Source organism: Rhinoraja longicauda, unplaced genomic scaffold (genome assembly GCF_053455715.1).
Source record: "Rhinoraja longicauda isolate Sanriku21f unplaced genomic scaffold, sRhiLon1.1 Scf001484, whole genome shotgun sequence".
In the NCBI taxonomy this organism is placed as follows: domain Eukaryota; kingdom Metazoa; phylum Chordata; class Chondrichthyes; order Rajiformes; family Arhynchobatidae; genus Rhinoraja; species Rhinoraja longicauda.
In genome coordinates this window covers 8,318-26,854 of record NW_027602699.1, presented here as the reverse complement: position 1 = coordinate 26,854, position 18,537 = coordinate 8,318, and the positions used below count along the sequence as shown (strand labels likewise).

Sequence of the window (18,537 nt, the reverse complement as noted above, 5' to 3'; positions counted from 1 at the left end):
TCCTGAATTTACACATTGGTACTGTTTGTATTAACTTATTGTATTTTGAAATATATTATTCTTCACCTAGCGGCGACGTGTCTTACTGCAGCTCCGACTGCCCGGTGTCCATCCCTGGTCCCAACGCCGGGTCCCCGCACTCAGATAGTCCGGCTCCGACAGAGGGGTGGGCCCTCGACACCGGCTGCCAGCCCCACCAGAGGCCCCGGCCCCGACACCGGCTCCCAGCCCCGCCAGAGGCCCCGGCCCCGACACCGGCTCCCAGCCCCGACACCGGCTCCCAGCCCCACCAGAGGCCCCGGCCCCGACACCGGCTCCCAGCTCCGACACCGGCTCCCAGCCCCACCAGAGGCCCCGGCCCCGACACCGGCTCCCAGCCCCGACACCGGCTCCCAGCCCCGACACCGGCTCCCAGCCCCACCAGAGGCCCCGGCCCCGACACCGGCTCCCAGCCCCGACACCGGCTCCCAGCCCCGACACCGGCTCCCAGCCCCGACACCGGCTCCCAGCCCCACCAGAGGCCCCGGCCCCGACACCGGCTCCCAGCCCCGACACCGGCTCCCAGCCCCGACACCGGCTCCCAGCCCCACCAGAGGCCCCGGTCCCGACACCGGGTCCCGGTCCCGACACCGGGTCCCAGCCCCGACACCGGCTCCCAGCCCTACCAGAGGCCCCGGTCCCGACACCGGCTCCCAGCCCCACCAGAGTCCCCGGTCCCTACACCAGGTCCCCGCACTCAGATAGTCCGGCTCCGAGAGAGGGGTGGGCCCTCGACACCGGGTCCCGGCCCCGACACCGGCTCCCAGCCCCACCAGAGGCCCCGGTCCCGACACCGGCTCCCAGCCCCGACACTGGGTCCCAGCCCTACCAGAGGCCCCGGCCCCGACACCAGCTCCCAGTCCTTAGAGAGCGCCCGGCGCTGAGACAGGGTAGGGGCCCTAACATGGGGACCCAGAACTGTGGAGGGAGGAGGGGAGGGGGAGGGAGGGGAGGGAGGGAGGAGGGAGGTGTGGAGGGAGAGGGGTAGGGGGGGAGGGGGAGGGAGGGGGACCTCCCCTTTTCCCAGTACCCCTCTTTCCCCGTTGGGCCCGTCCTCGTAGGGTTTCCATTGTAACCGTGAGGCGGGGAGGGAGGGGGGAGGGAGGAGGGAGGTGTGGAGGGAGGAGGGGAGGGGGGAAGGGGGGAGGGGGGAAGGGGGGGAGGTGGAGGGAAGGGGGGGAGGTGGAGGGAGGGGGGAGGGAGGGGGGGGGGAGGGAAGGGGGGAAGGGGGGGAGGGAGGGGGACCTCCCCTTTTCCCAGTACCCCTCTTTCCCCACAAAATGGGGAAGTAATTATTGACACAAAATGCTGGAGTAACTCAGCGGGACAGGCAGCCGAAATCTCACTTATCCCGAGAAGCTGCCTGACTCGCGAAGTTACTCCAGCACTCGGTATCCTTTTTCATAAACCAGCATCTGCAGTTCATTGTTTCTACAATATAGTTACCAGGATGTACTCCGTCTGCTAAGCTGCTGAATCTGCTAAATCTGTCACCTGTCCAAACTCCTGGTGCCCTCGTTTGTATCTTCTCATCTCTATGGCAGGGTGTTGAGCGAGGAAGGCAGGAGATTGCTGGGCCCTCAGTCGAGATCTTTGCATTCTGTTTCGCCACAGGATGACAGACAGTGATGTTCCTCTAAGAAAGGCAATTGAAATAATACAGGACATTATAGGCCTGTGAGCCTTGCATCTGGGGCAGGGGAATGATCGGACAATATTCTTCGGGACAGGATTTACTAGCAATTGGAAAGGCATGGTCTCATTAGGGTTGGTCAGCGTGGTTCATGAGAGGGAGGTCATGTCTCATACATTCGATGAAAGGTAATGGAGATGATTGATGAGGGTAGGGCAGTGGATGTTGCCTGCAAGACTTTAATAAGGTTTTTGACAAGGTCCCTCGTGGTGGCCTGATCCAGAAGATTAACTCAGATGATTAACTCAAAAATTACAGCAGGATTTTAGAAACATAGAAACATAGAAAAGTAGGTGCAGGAAGAGGCCATTCGGCCATTTGAGCCATTCACTGTGGTCATGGCTGATCATTCACAATCAGTCCCTGCCTTCTCCCCATGTCCCTTGTCCCTGGAGGGAGGGGTGGAGCAGCGCCGCCAGTGGCGGGAGTGGGGGTGGCAGGGGGTCCCGGCCGGTGGAGCAGTAGAACCGGCACCGCTCTCTCTCATCTGGACAGCCAGGGGGCCTATGTGAGGATGCTGTTCATTGACTTTAGTTCAGCATTCAACACAATAGTCCCCAGCAGACTGGTTGAGAAGCTGCTGGAACTGGGGCTTAGCACCCCTCTGTGTGCCTGGGTCCTGGACTTTCTCACTGCCAGGCCCCAAGTGGTCAGGATGGGGAACACACATCTAACTCCCTCACCCTGAACATAGGATCCCCCCAGGGTTGCGTCCTTAGCCCCCTACTGTACTCCCTGTACACACATGACTGTGGGACCAGGTTCAGCTCAAACTCCATCATCAAGTTTGCTGATGACACTGTGGTGGTGGGCCGGATCTCCAACAACGATGAGAAGGCCTACCGGGAGGAGGTGGCTGATCTGGCACTCTGGTGTCAGGACAATAGCCTCCTCTTGAATGTCACTAAAACAAAGGAGCTGATTGTGGACTTCAGAAGGGCTAAACATCCAAGGACGTACACGCCACTAGAGATAAATGGGTCGATTGTGAATAGGGTGAGCTGTTTTAAATACTTGGGAGTCTGCATCACAGAGGATCTGACGTGGGCAACGCACATTGCCGCACTGGTGGGTAAGGCTAAGCAGCGCCTTTACCACCTTAGACAACTGAGGAAATTCAGAGTGTCTCTGAAGATCCTTCATTGCTTCTACTCTGGGGCTGTAGAGAGCATCCTGTCCGGCAACATTACAGTCTGGTTTGGGAACAGCTCTGCCCAGGACAGGATGGCCCTGCAGAGAGTAGTGCGTTCGGCAGAACGCACCATGGGAACTACACTCATCCCCCTGCAGGACCTATACATCAGGAGGTGCAGATCCAGAGCAAGTAAGATCATGAGGGACCCCTGCCACCCCAGTAACGGACTGTTCCAGATGCTACGATCAGGCAAACGCCTCCACTGTCACGCTGTGAAAACGGAGAGGATGAGACGGAGCTTCTTCCCACAGGCCATCAGGACTGTCAACTTTTATAACCCCAGAGACTACATTTTTGTTGACACTAATAGTAACTTATTAACTTTATTTATATGCTGTAACTGTAATTCTTTTTGTGCACAACCCGCAGGCATTGCCACTTTCATTTCACTGCACATCGTGCTTTGAGAGGCTGGTCCTCTCACACATCAAATCCAGCATCCCTGACTCACTGGACCCACATCAATTTGCATACAGGGCAAATAGATCCACAGAGGACGGCAGCTCTCTGGCTCTTCACACTGTCCTGACTCACCTAGAGAGACAGGGCACGTACGTGAGGATGCTATTCATAGACTATAGCTCCGCCTTCAACATGGTCATCCCCACCAAGCTCATCACCAAACTCCACCAGCTAGGCCTCAGCTCGTCATTATGTGACTGGATCCTGGACTTCCTGCTGGAACGACCGCAGGCAGTGAGAATGGGCCCGCACCTGTCCTCCACTATCACCCTGAGTACCGGCACACCACAGGGCTGTGTTCTGAGCCCCATGCTCTACTCCCTCTTCACACACGACTGTGTTCCTGCATTCGACACCAACACCATTGTCAAGTTTGCAGACGACACAACGGTGATCGGGCTTATCACCAACGGGGATGAAACAAACTATAGAGCGGAGGTGCAGAACCTGGCGGACTGGTGCTCGGATAACAACCTGTCCCTAAATACCACCAAGACCAAGGAGCTGATCATCAACTTCCGTAGGTCACATAACGGGGAATATGCCCCGATCTCTATCAACGGGAACAGTGTGGAGAGAGTGTCCAGCTTCAAGTTTCTGGGCACTCACATTTCGGAGGACCTAACATGGTCCAATAACACTGCTGCGCTGGTCAAGAAGGCACAACAAAGACTGTTCTACTTAAGAACACTGCAAAAGTCTGGTCTACCCCAACAGCTGCTGACGACCTTCTACCGCTGCACCATAGAGAGCATCCTAACACATGGCATCCCTGTGTGGTACCTCAGCTGCACGGAGGCAGAAAGGAAAGCTCTACAGCGGGTAGTCCATAGAGCTCAGAGGGCCATCGGAACACAGCTACCAGACTTGGAGGGCATCTACAACACACGATGCCTCAGAAAAGCCACCAGCATCCACAAAGACTCTTCACACCCCTGCAACAGTCTGTTCGAACTCCTTCCATCGGGCAGACGATACAAGGCCTTCTACGCCCGCACCTCCAGACTCAGGAACAGCTTCATCCCCAGGGCCATAGCTGCTATGAACCGGTCCTGCTGAGCCGGATGGCCACAACGCATAGATCAACTTGCACTTTACCCTGTCTAAAAAAACTGTTACAATTGTTTCATTTCGTTGGGTTGCTGTTAATTACTTAAATTATTGCATCGTATGGGAGGCGCATTCCCAATCTCGTTGAACCCCTGGGTACAATGACAATAAAGATATATTGTATTGTATTGTATTGTATGTGTATGTGACAAATAAATTTGACTTGACTTGACTTGAGCAGCGCCGCCAGTGGCGGGGGTGGGGGTGGTAGGGGGTCCGGCCGGTGGAGCAGCGCCGCCAGTGGCGGGAGTGGGGGTGGCAGCGGGTCCGGCGGTGGAGCAGCGCCGCCAGTGGCAGGGGGAGGGAGGAGTGGTTGCCATGGCACTAGGGGCGGGGCGTCGCCAGGGCGGGTCACGTGACAGCGGCTTCACCATGGCGGCGCTGGCGGAGAATCTGTCATTGGAGAGAGGTGGAGGCGGGGGGCGCCGCGCCGGGGGGGATATGTCCGGGCCCTGGGGGGGGGAGAGGGGAGAGAGGGAGAGGGGGGCGATGTGCCGGGTGTGTCCGCGGGCCAGGGCTGGGGGCGCGCTGGTGTTTGATTGCCGATACGCCATCACTGAGATCCGGAGGGTGGTGGGGGGGGGGGGGGGGCGTGTGTGTGGGGGCGTGTGTGGGGGGTGGGAGTGTGTGTGGGGGTGGGAGTGTGTGTGGGGGCGTGTGTGTGGGGGCGTGTGTGGGGGGTGGGAGTGTGTGTGGGGGCGTGGGGGGTGGGAGTGTGTGTGGGGGCGTGTGTGTGGGGGCGTGTGTGTGGGGGTGTGTGTATGGGGGCGTGTGTGTGTGTGTGGGGGTGGTGTGTGTGGGGGTGTGTGTATGGGGGCGTGTGTGTGGGGGCGTGTGTGTGTTGGGAGGGGGTGTGTGTTTGTGTGGGGGTGGTGTGGGGGTGGGGCCCCAGGTGTGTGGGGGGTGTGTACTTGGCACCGGGTGTGTGAGGAGCGGGGGTGTGTGTGAGGCCCCTGGGGTGTGGGGGGTCGGGTGTGTGTGAGGCCCCTGGGGTGTGGGGGGTTGGGTGCCGCGGGCCCAGGTTATGAGAGAGATAGGGCCGGGCCTGGGCCCAGGCTATGTGACGCCGGACAGTTCGGGACATCTCAAAGCACCTTACCACCAGCCTCTCTTGAGCTCTCCACTGTCTGAACTGTAGGACTAGAATGGAAATGTTCTTCCAATTACAGATAGGGTAACATAGATAGTGTAAATAGTAGAACACCTTTGAATACAAAGAGCGTGAGTTAAAGTTGAGAGGTTAGGAGTTGTATTATTGTTGAAATTTCCAGCAGAAGGTGGTTAAAACTGGGGTCGATTCCCAAGAGATATTCTCAGAACATGGAGACATCTCGACAAGGACTGAATTACCAGTGCTTGCAGGCAGGCAGGTGGGTCTAGTGTAGCATGTTGGCTGGTGTGGGCAAGTTGGGCCGAAGGGCCCCTTCCACACTGTATCACTCTGTGACTCTATGACACCAAGACATAGTTTGTTGCAGGCCAAGTCATAAAGTCACCAAGCACGGAAACAGAGCCTTCAAGCCAACTCGCCAATGCTGACCAAGATGCCCCACCTATACTAATCCCACCTGCCTGCATTTGGCCCACGTACCTCAACACCTTTCCTATTCATGTACCTGTCCAAATGCCTCTTAAATGCTCTTATTGTACCTGTCTCAACTGCTTCCTCTGGCAGCTCGTTCCATATATCCACCACATTTATGTGAAAACGTTGTCTTTCAGGTTCTGATCCCTCTTTCCTTTCCCTCAAGTACCGTAGGACATTGTAGTAGGATTAGGCCATTCAGTCCATCGGGTCTACACCGCCATTCAATCATGGCTGCTCTATCATTCCCTCTCAACCTTTGCCTGTCACTGTGAGTACTCTTGTCCATGAACACACAGGTGGGGCAGCTTCTATCTGTGTCCTGTTTAAATCCACACTGAACTTGGACACCTCTATTGCATCTCCTCCCTGCTCTTGAATAAACAATCCAACTTTCTTCAGTCTACTCATCGAGGCAATCAATGCCGACACAGGCCCTTAAACCCACCATATCTATGCTGACGTGAAATGCTAACTCCATTTCTCTCTCCACAGATGCAATCTACCCTGCTAAATATTTGCATATTTTCCATTTAATTAACCATAACATCTTTCAAATCATTCCAGTACATCTTTTGTGCACCCTCCCTCAGACTTGCAAGACCTCCTTTATTTGCGGTAGCTTGAAATAGTATTGTGGCGGATCAGGCCTGGCGTCTTGCCTTTTCTCTGGCCTCCGCCAGGCCACTACAGTATGAGATATTCCAGTTGCGACTTAATCTGTGTTTTATAAAGGTTCTCTGCAACCTTGAAAAACAAAAGAATTACAGATGCTGCAGATGCATAATAAAAACATTGAGCTAAAATTATCCAGCAGGTCAGGCAGCATCTGTGCTAAAGCAGCTGAGTTAACATCAGAGAGATAATGTCCTGGAGTTACTTACGTATGCAGCCCTGAAGCTGGGGGGAAGAGGATCCCAGGTCCAGTGGGCTCTGCACAGCGTCACTCTCCTCTCCTGCTCCCATGTGTTCCAGATGTCGCCAGGGCCATTGAACTGCTGGAGAAGTTACAGCGAAGTGGCAACGTTCCACCACAGAAGCTGCAGACCTTGCAGCGAGTTCTTCAGAGCAAGTTCTGCTCCGCTATCCGAGAGGTCAGTGTGTGGTTCTCGACTGTGCCAATGCTCACACGTGTGCGAAAATCTCGGTGTGCAGGAAGGAACTGCAGATGCTGGTTTACGCCGAAGATCGACACAAAGTGCTGGAGTAATCCAGCAGGACAGGCAGCATCTCTGGAGAGAAGGAATGAGTGACAGTTCGGGTCCCCCAACCCTCACCCCTATCTTTCAGTCTGAAGAAGGCCTCTGACCTGAAACGCCACCTATTTCTTCTCTCCAGAGATGCTGCCTGACCCGCTGAGTTACTCCAGCATTTTGTGTCTACCTTCTGTGCAAAACTCAGTCTGTTCAGTGTGCAGTCACAACTCAGTGAACCTTATCTTGTAAACCACTCTGCGTGCTCCTCCTTTTCCTGATTCCCCCCTCTGACTTCCCCCTTGTGCTTCCCTAAAGCTCAGTCCCATATTTTATTCTGACATCCTTTTAAAACAAAAAAAATAATTATGAAGATTTAAAATGGAATGCGATTATAGTATGGAATTTTCACCCTGGGAAATAGTTGGGACAATCTTCCAGTTCGGTTATTTACATTTGGAGTGGAAACCCCTGCAGACTATACGTCCCTCTATGCTCACTGGTGCTGCTTTGTACCTAAAGCCTCCGTCCCATCTCCTCCGTCCATTCCACCACACACCCACCAGGCAGACTTTACCTGAAGACTGCACTTGTTTACAACTGTGATACTAATCAACCTATCATACATTCACTCTCCAAAACCCTGCATGCAATGGGATCGGACTGTACAAAGATCATGCTTCAGTCCAGTGGACACACTGTCCACTCCGTCCAGTGGACACACTGTCCACTCAGTCCAGTAGATCATTCTTCACTCCATCCCTCTGTCCAATAGTCACACGTGTCCACTCCATCCCTCCGTACAGTAGACACACTGAGGACATCTCCTGCAGGCAAGTGTACACACGCACACAAACACGCACACACGCCTTTCCCTTCACTCTCATCCACAACGTACAAGTGGTGATGAGAGAGGCTGATACGGATGTGGAGCAGACTTGCATTGCGAGTTATTTCTTGCTACCTAACACGGCTTCATCTGAAGCCTACATTCCATGGTTATTCTGTGTGCAACTCCATGGGGGGATCCACGAGTCATTTTTAAAAATCTTGCAGGCAAACATGCTGCCTACTGTTGATTAATGGTCCTGTTGTTATAATTATACCATGAAGATGCCACAGGAGATAGGTTGGTATTAGTTTATAATCCACCAGTGAATAACTATTGTTCTTGGGTAATTATAGTTATTAGTCTATTCCACTAATTTCTGAAGAGCATAGTGCAGCTCATTAATGATGCAGGGTAACGTGGGCTCGCTCTGCTACAGAGGCTTCTGTATTTCCCCTGAGGGTCCTGAAGATGGGGACTGGCTTGTGCTGGCATGGGTGAACTTTAGCAGTGGTGTCTGACAAGATTAGCAACACCACACATACTCAGAGATGATTCTTACCTGCCATTTATTTTATCTTTCCTCGTGTAGTTTTGTTACTTCACAATAGTTGCCCTTTGGACAGGATCAGTGGTGTAATGCGCGTTGCAAGAGTGAGGACTCTTAATGAAGGGATGTTTCTCATTCCAGGTATATGAACAGCTGTACGAGACACTTGACATCAATGGCAGCCCCGAGATCAGAGCTCATGCGACAGCCAAGGTAATGATCAGTTGCTGGATGCAGGTCATGTCCAGATTCTCTGGGGTGGTGTACATTCTTATAGCTCCTTTCATGAGCTCAGCTCGAGTCTAAACTAGTTGTGGGATCTTGCTGTGCACACATTACCTGCTTCCATTCATACAAACGGTGACAATGTTTTGGAAAGTATTTTGTTGACTGTAAAATGATTTTAGTTCTTTGTGGTCAGAATGTGAAGGGGGCTATATAAATACAAGTCTGTCTGTCGTAGTTCCCTGCTTGACGACTAATGTCTTCCCTCCCGGAGTGCAGGCGACGGTGGCAGCGTTTGCAGCCAGTGAGGGGCACGCTCACCCTCGTGTTGTGGAGCTTCCCAAGACCGAGGAGGGGCTCGGCTTCAACATCATGGGTGGGAAGGAGCAGAACTCCCCCATCTACATCTCCCGGATCATTCCCGGAGGAGTAGCTGACAGACACGGGGGACTGAAACGTGGAGATCAGCTTCTCTCCGTTAATGGAGTGGTGGGTGATCACGTTTAATATACATTGTTTATAAGGTCATAAGTGATAGGAGCAGAATTAGGCCATTCGACCCATCAAATCTACTCCACCATTCAATCATGACTGATCTATCTCTCCCTCCTAACCCCATTCACCTGCCTTCTCCCCATAACCCCTGACACCGGTACCAATCAAGAATCCATCTTTTCCTGTCTTAAAAATATCCATTAACTTGGCCTCCACAGCCATCTGTGGCAAAGAATTCCACAGATTCACCACCTTCTGACTAAAAAAAATTCTTCCTCATCTCCTTCCTAAAAGAACGTCCTTTTATTCTGAGGCTGTGCCCTCTGATCCTAGACTCTCCCACTTGTGGAAACATCCTCCACATCCACTCTATCCAAGCTTTTCACTATTCAGTAAGTTTCCCCCCTCATCCTTCTAAACTCCAGTGAATAGAGGCCCAGTGCTGTCAAACACTCATAGACTGATAGAGTGAGTGGGTGATGAGCAAGTGTGTTGAGCAGTGCCTTTCTGTTACGTGCCAGAGAGAGCATTGAAGCTAGCCCACGTATCCCTGCAAGTGTTAGCAAACAGCATTCCATCAATCTTTAAAAGGGTCTCGACCCGAAACGTGACCTATTCTTTTTCTCCAGAGATGCTGCCTGTCCCGCTGAGTTACTCCAGCATTTTGTGTCCATCAATCTAAGGTTCAGCACTGTTAGTGACTTCAAGTCTGCTCAACCTTTGGGGGTGAGAGGTCTCCATTCCCAACAGTCTCCATCCAAAGAAGTTCTTCCTGACACAAGATCCAAGCAATCTATCTCTACTTTTATAGTGAACGTCTCGTTCCTGTTCTCATCTCCAGAAGCAGTAATTTCTCTTGATCCACACATCCTTATCTTCAAACGTTACTCAGATTGCCCCTGAACCCAGGGGAAATAAAGCTGTGTCGCTGTGATTTGCCCTCAGTTTGTTTAGCTTGTGACTCACTCGATGTGGTTCAGTGAATCTACACTGCACCGCTTCCAGGGCAGGTTTAGCCACAATGTGCAGGGCTCAGAGCTGTACGTGGGTACTCCAGCTTGAAGACTGGCGAGTTCCAGTCAGGGTGAGCGATGGTCATTTGGGCAGAGTCTGCCTGGTGCCAGCGACTTGCCTGACACATGGGCCAGCAGTTTCTCTCTTCCAGCCTTCACAAAGGTCGGAGTTAACCCCACCCGTATCTTTCAACCCACTGTTGGGTTGTTACGGTGATAGACCTTGCCTCGGCTATAGGATCTCTGTTGCTGAGGATCTGAAATAAAAATAATAAACACAATTTATTAAATTTTGTAAATTTCCCCGGTGTGGGACGAATAAAGGAATATATTATAAGAAACAGGAGCAGGAATAGGTTGTAAAAAGAACACACACACAGTGCTGGAGTGCATCAGCAGCCAGGCAGCATCTGTGCAGGACAGGGTCAGGTGATGTTTTGGGCTGGGACCCTCTTAAGAACATGAGTTCCATCGCTAAACAAGACAACAGCCGATCCAGTTCTGCCTCAGTACCGCTCTCTCCCCATCCTCTCGGTTCCCCAACAATCTTATCAGTCTGCATTCTGAATACATTCTGTCTCCTCTACACCCTTGGACAGAGAAACACCATAAGTCATGGGTGCCCCTGAGGGGGGGAGATATTACCCCTCACCATGGGCTTTTATGTAACAGTCCCTTCCCCCTGATGGAGTGTCACCTGTTCTGTTTCTAGTCTCAGTGTATTCATGCACCTTGTCTGGTGACCAAGGTTGACAGGTTGGACATGCTCAGCCACAGGACACATGCTGTGCTCCCCTTTACAATGTCCGTTTAAAGAGCATGTCGTGTAAATAGCTGTGCTTGCGGTACCTGTGTGGTAAAGGTGTAGTTCTTGTTCCAGCATCAAGGCTGTGGTAAACGGTCAGCACTGTGGAGACATTCCTTCGCCTGCCGCCAAGCAGGGCTGTGGTGGCTAACACTGCTGGTGTGCTGTGCAAGAGGTGGATGTGGTGCAGTGGGCATCGATCCTTCCCTTTTGGCAACAACTGCACCTCACAAACACACAGAATATTTATTCTGCCTTGCACTTTTTTTCCCGAGATGTTGCAGATCGCGGCTGTGGAGGGGGCTGGATGCATGTCTGTGCTGGCTCTGCATGCCTGTGCTACTGTGCTATGTAATGCATGGCTGTGCTGGCTCAGCATGCCTGTGCTGCTGTGCTACTGGATGCATGGCTGTCCTGGCCCTGCATGCCTGTGCTGCTGTTCTTCCTAATGCATGTCTGTGCTGGCTCTGCATGCCTGTGCCTCTGTTGGCCTGTTTGATGTCCTCTCTGCTCAGTGCCGACTCCACAGAAAGTCTGATACACTTTGCCCCATTCTCCTCCTCGCCCCATAGCTTGTCTACCACTCCCCGAGTCCCTCTCCCCAGACTCCTCCACCACTCTGTTGGCACCAACACCTGCCGTTTCTTTCTTAAAGCTGAGTTTGAAACAAATCTCACAGATGCATTTAATGGGAGGTTGGACAAGGGCATGATGTGGAAGAATATAGAGGATTGAGCTGACAGGTTTAAATGAGGACAGAGTGGAACTTAAACGTCAGCATGAACTGGTTGGGCCGAATGGCCTGTTACTGTGTTGTATGTGTCATGTAATTCCTCACCCAGCCTCGCTGTTTGATTGAGGCAAAGGGCCAAGACACAGGAGTGGTAGTCGACGCATTATTGTTTGGAAAGCTATGTTTCACTCCATGGCACCACTGAGACTCACGGCTGCTTTCTTTGGTCGCCGCCTGTGCAGAGCGTGGAGGGGGAGCAGCACGAGATGGCAGTGGAGCTGCTGAAGGCGGCGCAGGGCACGGTGAAACTGGTGGTGCGTTACACGCCCAAGGTGCTGGAGGAGATGGAGGCTCGCTTTGAGAAGATGAGGACAGCTCGACGCAGGCAGCAACACACCAGCTACTCGTAGGTCTCAGCAAGGCAGAGGCTGCCGGTAATGTCCACCTTGTGACTGGCACAGTCACAGAAACGTTCGTGTAAACCTTCCTGCAAATGTTCAGGGATAGGGAGCTGTTCCATATAGCCACCCCACAACGGCTCACCAACCTGGGACACCCTGGCCATGCACCCCCCCCCGGCCTCTGCACCCATGTCATCCATGTCACAGCACTCAATGAGATTATGGAGACACAGATGATGGCAACCAGTCTGTATAATTACCACCCGAGTCTTCCTCAGTGTCAGTCAACGCCCGGTGTCGGTCAGTGCCCGGTGTCAGTGTCGGTCAGTGCCCGGTGTCAGTGTCGGTCAGTGCCCGGTGTCGGTGTCGGTCAGTATCCGGTGTCGGTGTCGGTCAGTGCCCGGTGTCAGTGTCGGTCAGTATCAGGTGTCGGTCAGTGCCCGGTGTCGGTCAGTGCCCGGTGTCAGTGTCGGTCAGTGCCCAGTGTCGGTCAGTGCCCGGTGTCTGTCAGTCAGTGCCCGGTGTCAGTGTCGGTCAGTGCCCGGTGTCGGTGTCGGTCAGTGCTCGGTGGCGGTCAGTGCCCGGTGTCAGTGTCGGTCAGTGCCCGGTGTCGGTCAGTGCCCGGTGTCGGTGTCGGTCATTATCCGGTGTCAGTCAGTGCCCGGTGTCGGTCAGTGCCCGGTGTCAGTGTCGGTCAGTGCCCGGTGTCGGTGTCGGTCAGTGCTCGGTGGCGGTCAGTGCCCGGTGTCGGTGAGTGCCCGGTGTCGGTGTCGGTCAGTGTCCGGTGTCGGTCAGTGCCCGGTGTCGGTGGCGGTCAGTGCCCGGTGTCGGTCAGTGCCCGGTGTCGGTGGCGGTCAGTGCACGGTGTCGGTCAGTGCCCGGTGTCGGTCAGTGCCCGGTGTCAGTCAGTGCCCGGTGTCTGTCGGTCAGTGCCCGGTGTCAGTGTCGGTCAGTGCCCGGTGTCAGTGGCGGTCAGTGCCCGGTGTCAGTGTCGGTCAGTGCCCGGTGTCGGTGGCGGTCAGTGCCTGGTGTCGGTCAGTGCCCGGTGTCGGTGTCGGTCAGTATCCGGTGGCGGTCAGTGCCCAGTGTCGGTCTGTGCCCGGTGTCAGTGTCGGTCAGTGCCCGGTGTCGGTGTCGGTCAGTGCCCGGTGTCGGTGTCGGTCAGTGTCCGGTGTCGGTCAGTGCCCGGTGTCGGTGGCAGTCAGTGCCCGGTGTCGGTCAGTGCCCGGTATCGGTCAGTGCCCGGTGTTGGTCAGTGCCCGGTGTCGGTGGCGGTCAGTGCCCGGTGTCGGTATCGGTCAGTGCCCGGTATCGGTGTCGGTCAGTGCCCGGTGTCGGTCAGTGCCCGGTATCGGTGTCGGTCAGTGCCCGGTGTCGGTCAGTGCCCGGTGTCGGTGGCAGTCAGTGCCCGGTGTCGGTCAGTGCCCGGTGGCGGTCAGTGCCCGGTGTCGGTCAGTGCCCGGTGTCGGTGTCGGTCAGTGCACGGTGTCGGTCAGTGCCCAGTGTCGGTCAGTGCCCGGTGTCGGTCAGTGCCCGGTGTCGGTGTCGGTCAGTGCCCGGTGTCGGTCAGTGCCCGGTGTCGGTGAGTACCCGGTGTCGGTGTCGGTCAGTGCCCGGTGTCGGTGTCGGTCAGTGCACGGTGTCGGTCAGTGCCCAGTGTCGGTCAGTGCCCGGTGTCGGTCAGTGCCCGGTGTCGGTGTCGGTCAGTGCCCGGTGTCGGTGGCAGTCAGTGCCCAGTGTCGGTCAGTGCCCGGTGTCGGTGAGTACCCGGTGTCGGTGTCGGTCAGTGCCCGGTGTCGGTGGCAGTCAGTGCCCAGTGTCGGTCAGTGCCCGGTGTCGGTGAGTACCCGGTGTCGGTGTCGGTCAGTTCCCGGTGTCGGTCAGTTCCCGGTGTTGGTGGCGGTCAGTGCCCAGTGGCGGTCAGTGCCCGGTGTCGGTCAGTGCCCAGTGTCGGTCAGTGCCCGGTGTCGGTGGCGGTCAGTGCCCGGTGTCGGTGTCGGTCAGTGCCCGGTGGCGGTCAGTGCCCGGTGGCGGTCAGTGCCCGTTGGCGGTCAGTGCCCAGTGTCGGTCAGTGCCCAGTGGCGGTCAGTGCCCGGTGTCGGTGTCGGTCAGTGCCCGGTGTCGGTCAGTGCCCGGTGTCGGTGTCGGTCAGTGCCCGGTGTCGGTCAGTGCCCGGTGTCGGTCAGTGCCCGGTGGCGTTCAGTGCCCGGTGGCGTCAGTGCCCGTTGTCGGTCAGTGCCTGGTGGCGGTCAGTGCCCAGTGTCGGTCAGTGCCCGGTGTCGTTCAGTGCCCGGTGTCGGTCAGTGCCCAGTGTCGTTCAGTGCCCGGTGTCGGTCAGTGCCCGGTGGCGGTCAGTGCCCGGTGTCGGTGTCGGTCAGTGCCCGGTGGCGGTCAGTGCCCGGTGTCGGTGTTGGTCGGTGCCCGGTGTCGGTGTCGGTCAGTGCCCTGTGTCGGTCAGTGCCCGGTGTCGGTCAGTGCCCGGTGTTGGGTTGTGATCTCAGCACTTGCCAGGAACACTGCCCACTCCTTCCCACAGGCGTGCAGTGCAGACTGTCACTGCTCCCACACGGGGCTGTAACTCATTCCAGAGGCCCACAGCTCCCCTGGAATCGCCCAGTGTTTTGGTTCATGGTTTAATTCACATCTCCGTGCCCGCCCCATTCACCACGCTATGATACAATGATCAATACCCACACCATTAATCCCATTCATTATTTACAAATTTCAATCAAGTCACCTTGATATTTTGGCTGCTCCAGAGTAAATACATTCTCAAACCTATCTGAGCTCCTTGCAGGAATACCCAGAGGAACCATCTGATACGAGTCTTTAGTAAAGTCATAGCTTCATGGTTGGATGAGATTGCTTTGAGATGTGGTTTTGTGATTTTGGGGGCAGAAAGACTGTTGCCGTCACATGTTCTCCCACCAATGCTTGTCTTCAGAGCCAATATATAAACATATACAAAATAGAGATCTGCTCAGATAAAAGGTGAAACGTAAACTGATTATGGCCCAGGTGAGCACGACTGGGTCTGGGTTATGGCCCATGTGAGCATGACCGAGTCTGGGTTATGGCCCATGTGAACACGACTGGGTCTGGGTTATGGCCCAGGGTGGGCACGACTGGGTCTGGGTTATGGCCCAGGTGAGCACGACTGGGTCTGGGTTATGGCCCATGTGGGCACGACTGGGTCTGGGTTACGGCCCAGGTGAGCACGACTGGGTCTGGGTTATGGCGCAGGTGAGCACGACTGGGGTTGTTGAGATGTTTTCATGCTCGGTCTGAAATGTGGATCAAAACCACCTCAGGTGCTGGAATTCTAAAACTGAAACCAAATTGTGGAAAGACTCAGCAAGCCCACCAGCATCTGTGCAAAGGGAACTGAGTCGATGTTTCAAGCTCGAGACCCTCCGTCACAAGTGAAGCATTAACTCTGTCTGATGTAGCCAGGCTTGCCGAGTATTTTCAGCATTTCCTGTTTTAATCTCTATGGTGCAATCAATTGGGAATGAGCCAAGGACAGGTGGCAATACGCTAACCTGTGGAGTAGAGACCCTGCCTGACCCTGGCCGATGCATATCTGACCTGGAGCCCAGCCCCACTGGCCCAGAGCCAGGCCCGGTTATAATGTGTGATGTTTGTAAACTGGGATTAGAGCACTGATGTGAGACAGTCTCATTCTGTTACAACGCATATAATGAAGTACGGGCATGGTATATGATTCATATCTTGTTTGGGAGGTATGGTAAATGTTTAGAACAGTACGTGTTCATATTCTTTATGACAGATGTAATTGTGGGGGGAGGCTGAGGTTACTGGATGTGACATTCTGCAGCTTTTTACTTCTCGTTCTCTGTGCAGGTCGCTGGAATCAAGAGGATAGCCACCCAGAGCTCCTGTTTCCAGAGGTGGGCCTACTACCAAGCATGTGACACAGCTGTTGTGCGTGTAGCCAAGTGACCCCACACTTTAGGTCTGACCATGAAAAACGACGCGCTTAATTACACTGTTCAGAGGTATCATCTTTTCATGAATAAATGCCGGCATGTGTTGTTGGGAGAGGCTGTTGGGTTGGGGGTCTGGGCATGTGCGGTGGGTGCTTCAGTCCATTAATGTGGTCAAGGTGTAGCTGAGCAAACATGAAGGACGTTTCTCATTGAAGGTGATACCCCTTTACATTTCATGAGTTTACAAAGAGCTGGGATCACCATCTGGCAAAGGTGTTTGCTCCTAGTTCCTGTGAATTGAACAACATGTTTTCACTTATCTCTTTTCCCTGCTCTCAATGGGTTCTTTCATTCCGAGGCCTGAGGTAACATTTCAACTCCATGATTTGAGTTATTCATTCATTAATAGGAATTCCACTGGCAAAGGTGCTTAGTTGGATCAGAGATCTGTTTAGGAATAGAACTACAAGTTTACTTTTAACATTTATATTTTAAGACATTTCTATTTAGCAAGCAAACGAGGTTTGTGTTTGCTCAACTTGACGTTTTCATATCATATATCTACAGCCGGAAACAGGCCTTTTCGGCCCTCCAAGTCCGTGCCGCCCAGTGATCCCCGTACATTAACACTATCCTACACCCACTAGGGACAATTTTTACATTTACCCAGCCAATTAACCTACATACCTGTACGTCTTTGGAGTGTGGGAGGAAACCGAAGATCTCGGAGAAAACCCACGCAGGTCACGGGGAGAACGTACAAACTCCTTACAGTGCAGCACCCGTAGTCAGGATCGAACCTGTGTCTCCGGCGCTGCATTCGCTGTAAAGCAGCAACTCTACCGCTGCGCTACCGTGCCGCATAGTTTTGTTCCTCTCAGTTTGAATTTGGCTTTGTTTAATGGGACAGGGTCAGACAAACCTGGACCAGACCTGGTTACCTGAGAGATCTGTTACCTATTGAAATTGCAGAGGCACTATTTAATAATTTGGAACTCTGAAGGGAATTGCAACTATTTGTGGAAAAGCTTTAAATGTGAAACGACTGGGATTGATTTATGATTCAGGTTCTGTAACGGATTGTTCCATTCCCAATAGAATCCAGTCTCCTCCCCCCTCCTCCCTCAGTCCCCCAGGAAGAAATATCTGGTGAACAATTGTATAACAGCACTAATTATTTTTGTCTTTATGTGAGCAACTGACTGCACTTTACCTGAAAAAACATTGATCTGATGTCAACCTGGTTCCTTCTGGGCAGATGGTAACAGCCTGTAAAGTGGTGCTTTGGTATCCTGGCTCAACACCCTGGTTTGAGCCCAGACCCAAGACCACACTGTCCTTACGGGTGACATGTGTTAAAGCCTCTCCTTAGCTGACTTTCTCACGGTGCTGTCTGCCCCCCCCTCCTCCCCCTCCCTCCTGGATTTGCTGCATTCTGGTAAAGGTGTGGACTGCCATAGTTCATAATCCATCTTCTGGTATTCTGGTAAAGATGTCATATTCATAATCCATCTTCAGGGTGCAGCAATCACCTTTCCTACCGGGACGGTGTGCTGTTTCTTACCGGTTGTGTTGTGAATGTAGCACGGACCACTATCTCACTGGGATGAGCAACAGCCTGCCCTGGTTCCCTTCCACATCTGTTGTTCTTAGTGAAGTAGTTACTGAAGGCCATTGGGCCCATTGGGCGAGTACTGTGCCGGCGATGCTGCCCACCTGGCTGCGTACCGTCACAGTTAGTGCATCAGATGACTGGTTCTCATGGTAGCTGTTGTGTCCCCCGCCCAGCCGAGGGTAACAGAGTGACCAGTCATTGTTGCACATATTCGTCTGATTAAAAATGCAAGAGGGAATATTTCTTGGGGTGGGAGAGAGTGAGGCATGTTGTTTATTGGAAGCAGTATTTCTTTAAAGTGTACCTCAAACTGTGAAAGAGTTACAATAGGAAGATTCTGGACAAAGTCTAGTTCACAAGTGATAGGAGAAAAATTAGGCCATTTGGCCCATCAAGTCTATTCCACCATTCAATCATGGCTGATCTATCTTTCCTTCTTAACCCCATTCTCCTGTCTTCTCCCCGTAACCACTGACGCCCTGACAGTTTTGTTTCCGTACCCGGCAGCCCTGTGCTACTGTCCACAGTGACTGCCATGTAGATTTATCTACCTCTACAAGAGCATTCAATGTTCCCGCATCATTCAGGGATGGTGTGGCAAGGGGAGAGGAAATGGAAGTTTCAAACACACGCAGTAGATAAAT

At 53.6% G+C, this 18,537-nt stretch overlaps 1 protein-coding gene across 2 annotated transcripts; it reads left to right on the top strand.

Annotated features, from left to right (window-relative positions):
- Window positions 1-4,841: 4,841 nt before the first annotated feature.
- LOC144591703 (protein lin-7 homolog B) lies at window positions 4,842-16,957 on the top strand. Of its 2 annotated transcripts, none has more exons than XM_078395742.1 (6): window positions 4,842-4,908; window positions 7,060-7,178; window positions 8,798-8,869; window positions 9,161-9,370; window positions 12,170-12,361; window positions 16,193-16,957. In XM_078395742.1, exons 1-5 carry the CDS (start codon window positions 4,872-4,874, stop codon window positions 12,335-12,337), a joined length of 606 nt encoding a protein of 201 aa, XP_078251868.1. In that variant the 5' UTR covers window positions 4,842-4,871; the 3' UTR covers window positions 12,338-12,361; window positions 16,193-16,957. The 2 variants fall into 2 exon arrangements, with proteins under 2 accessions (XP_078251868.1, XP_078251867.1); XM_078395741.1 differs by having other exon boundaries at window positions 12,170-12,333; window positions 16,193-16,956.
- The last annotated feature ends 1,580 nt before the right edge of the window (window positions 16,958-18,537 follow it).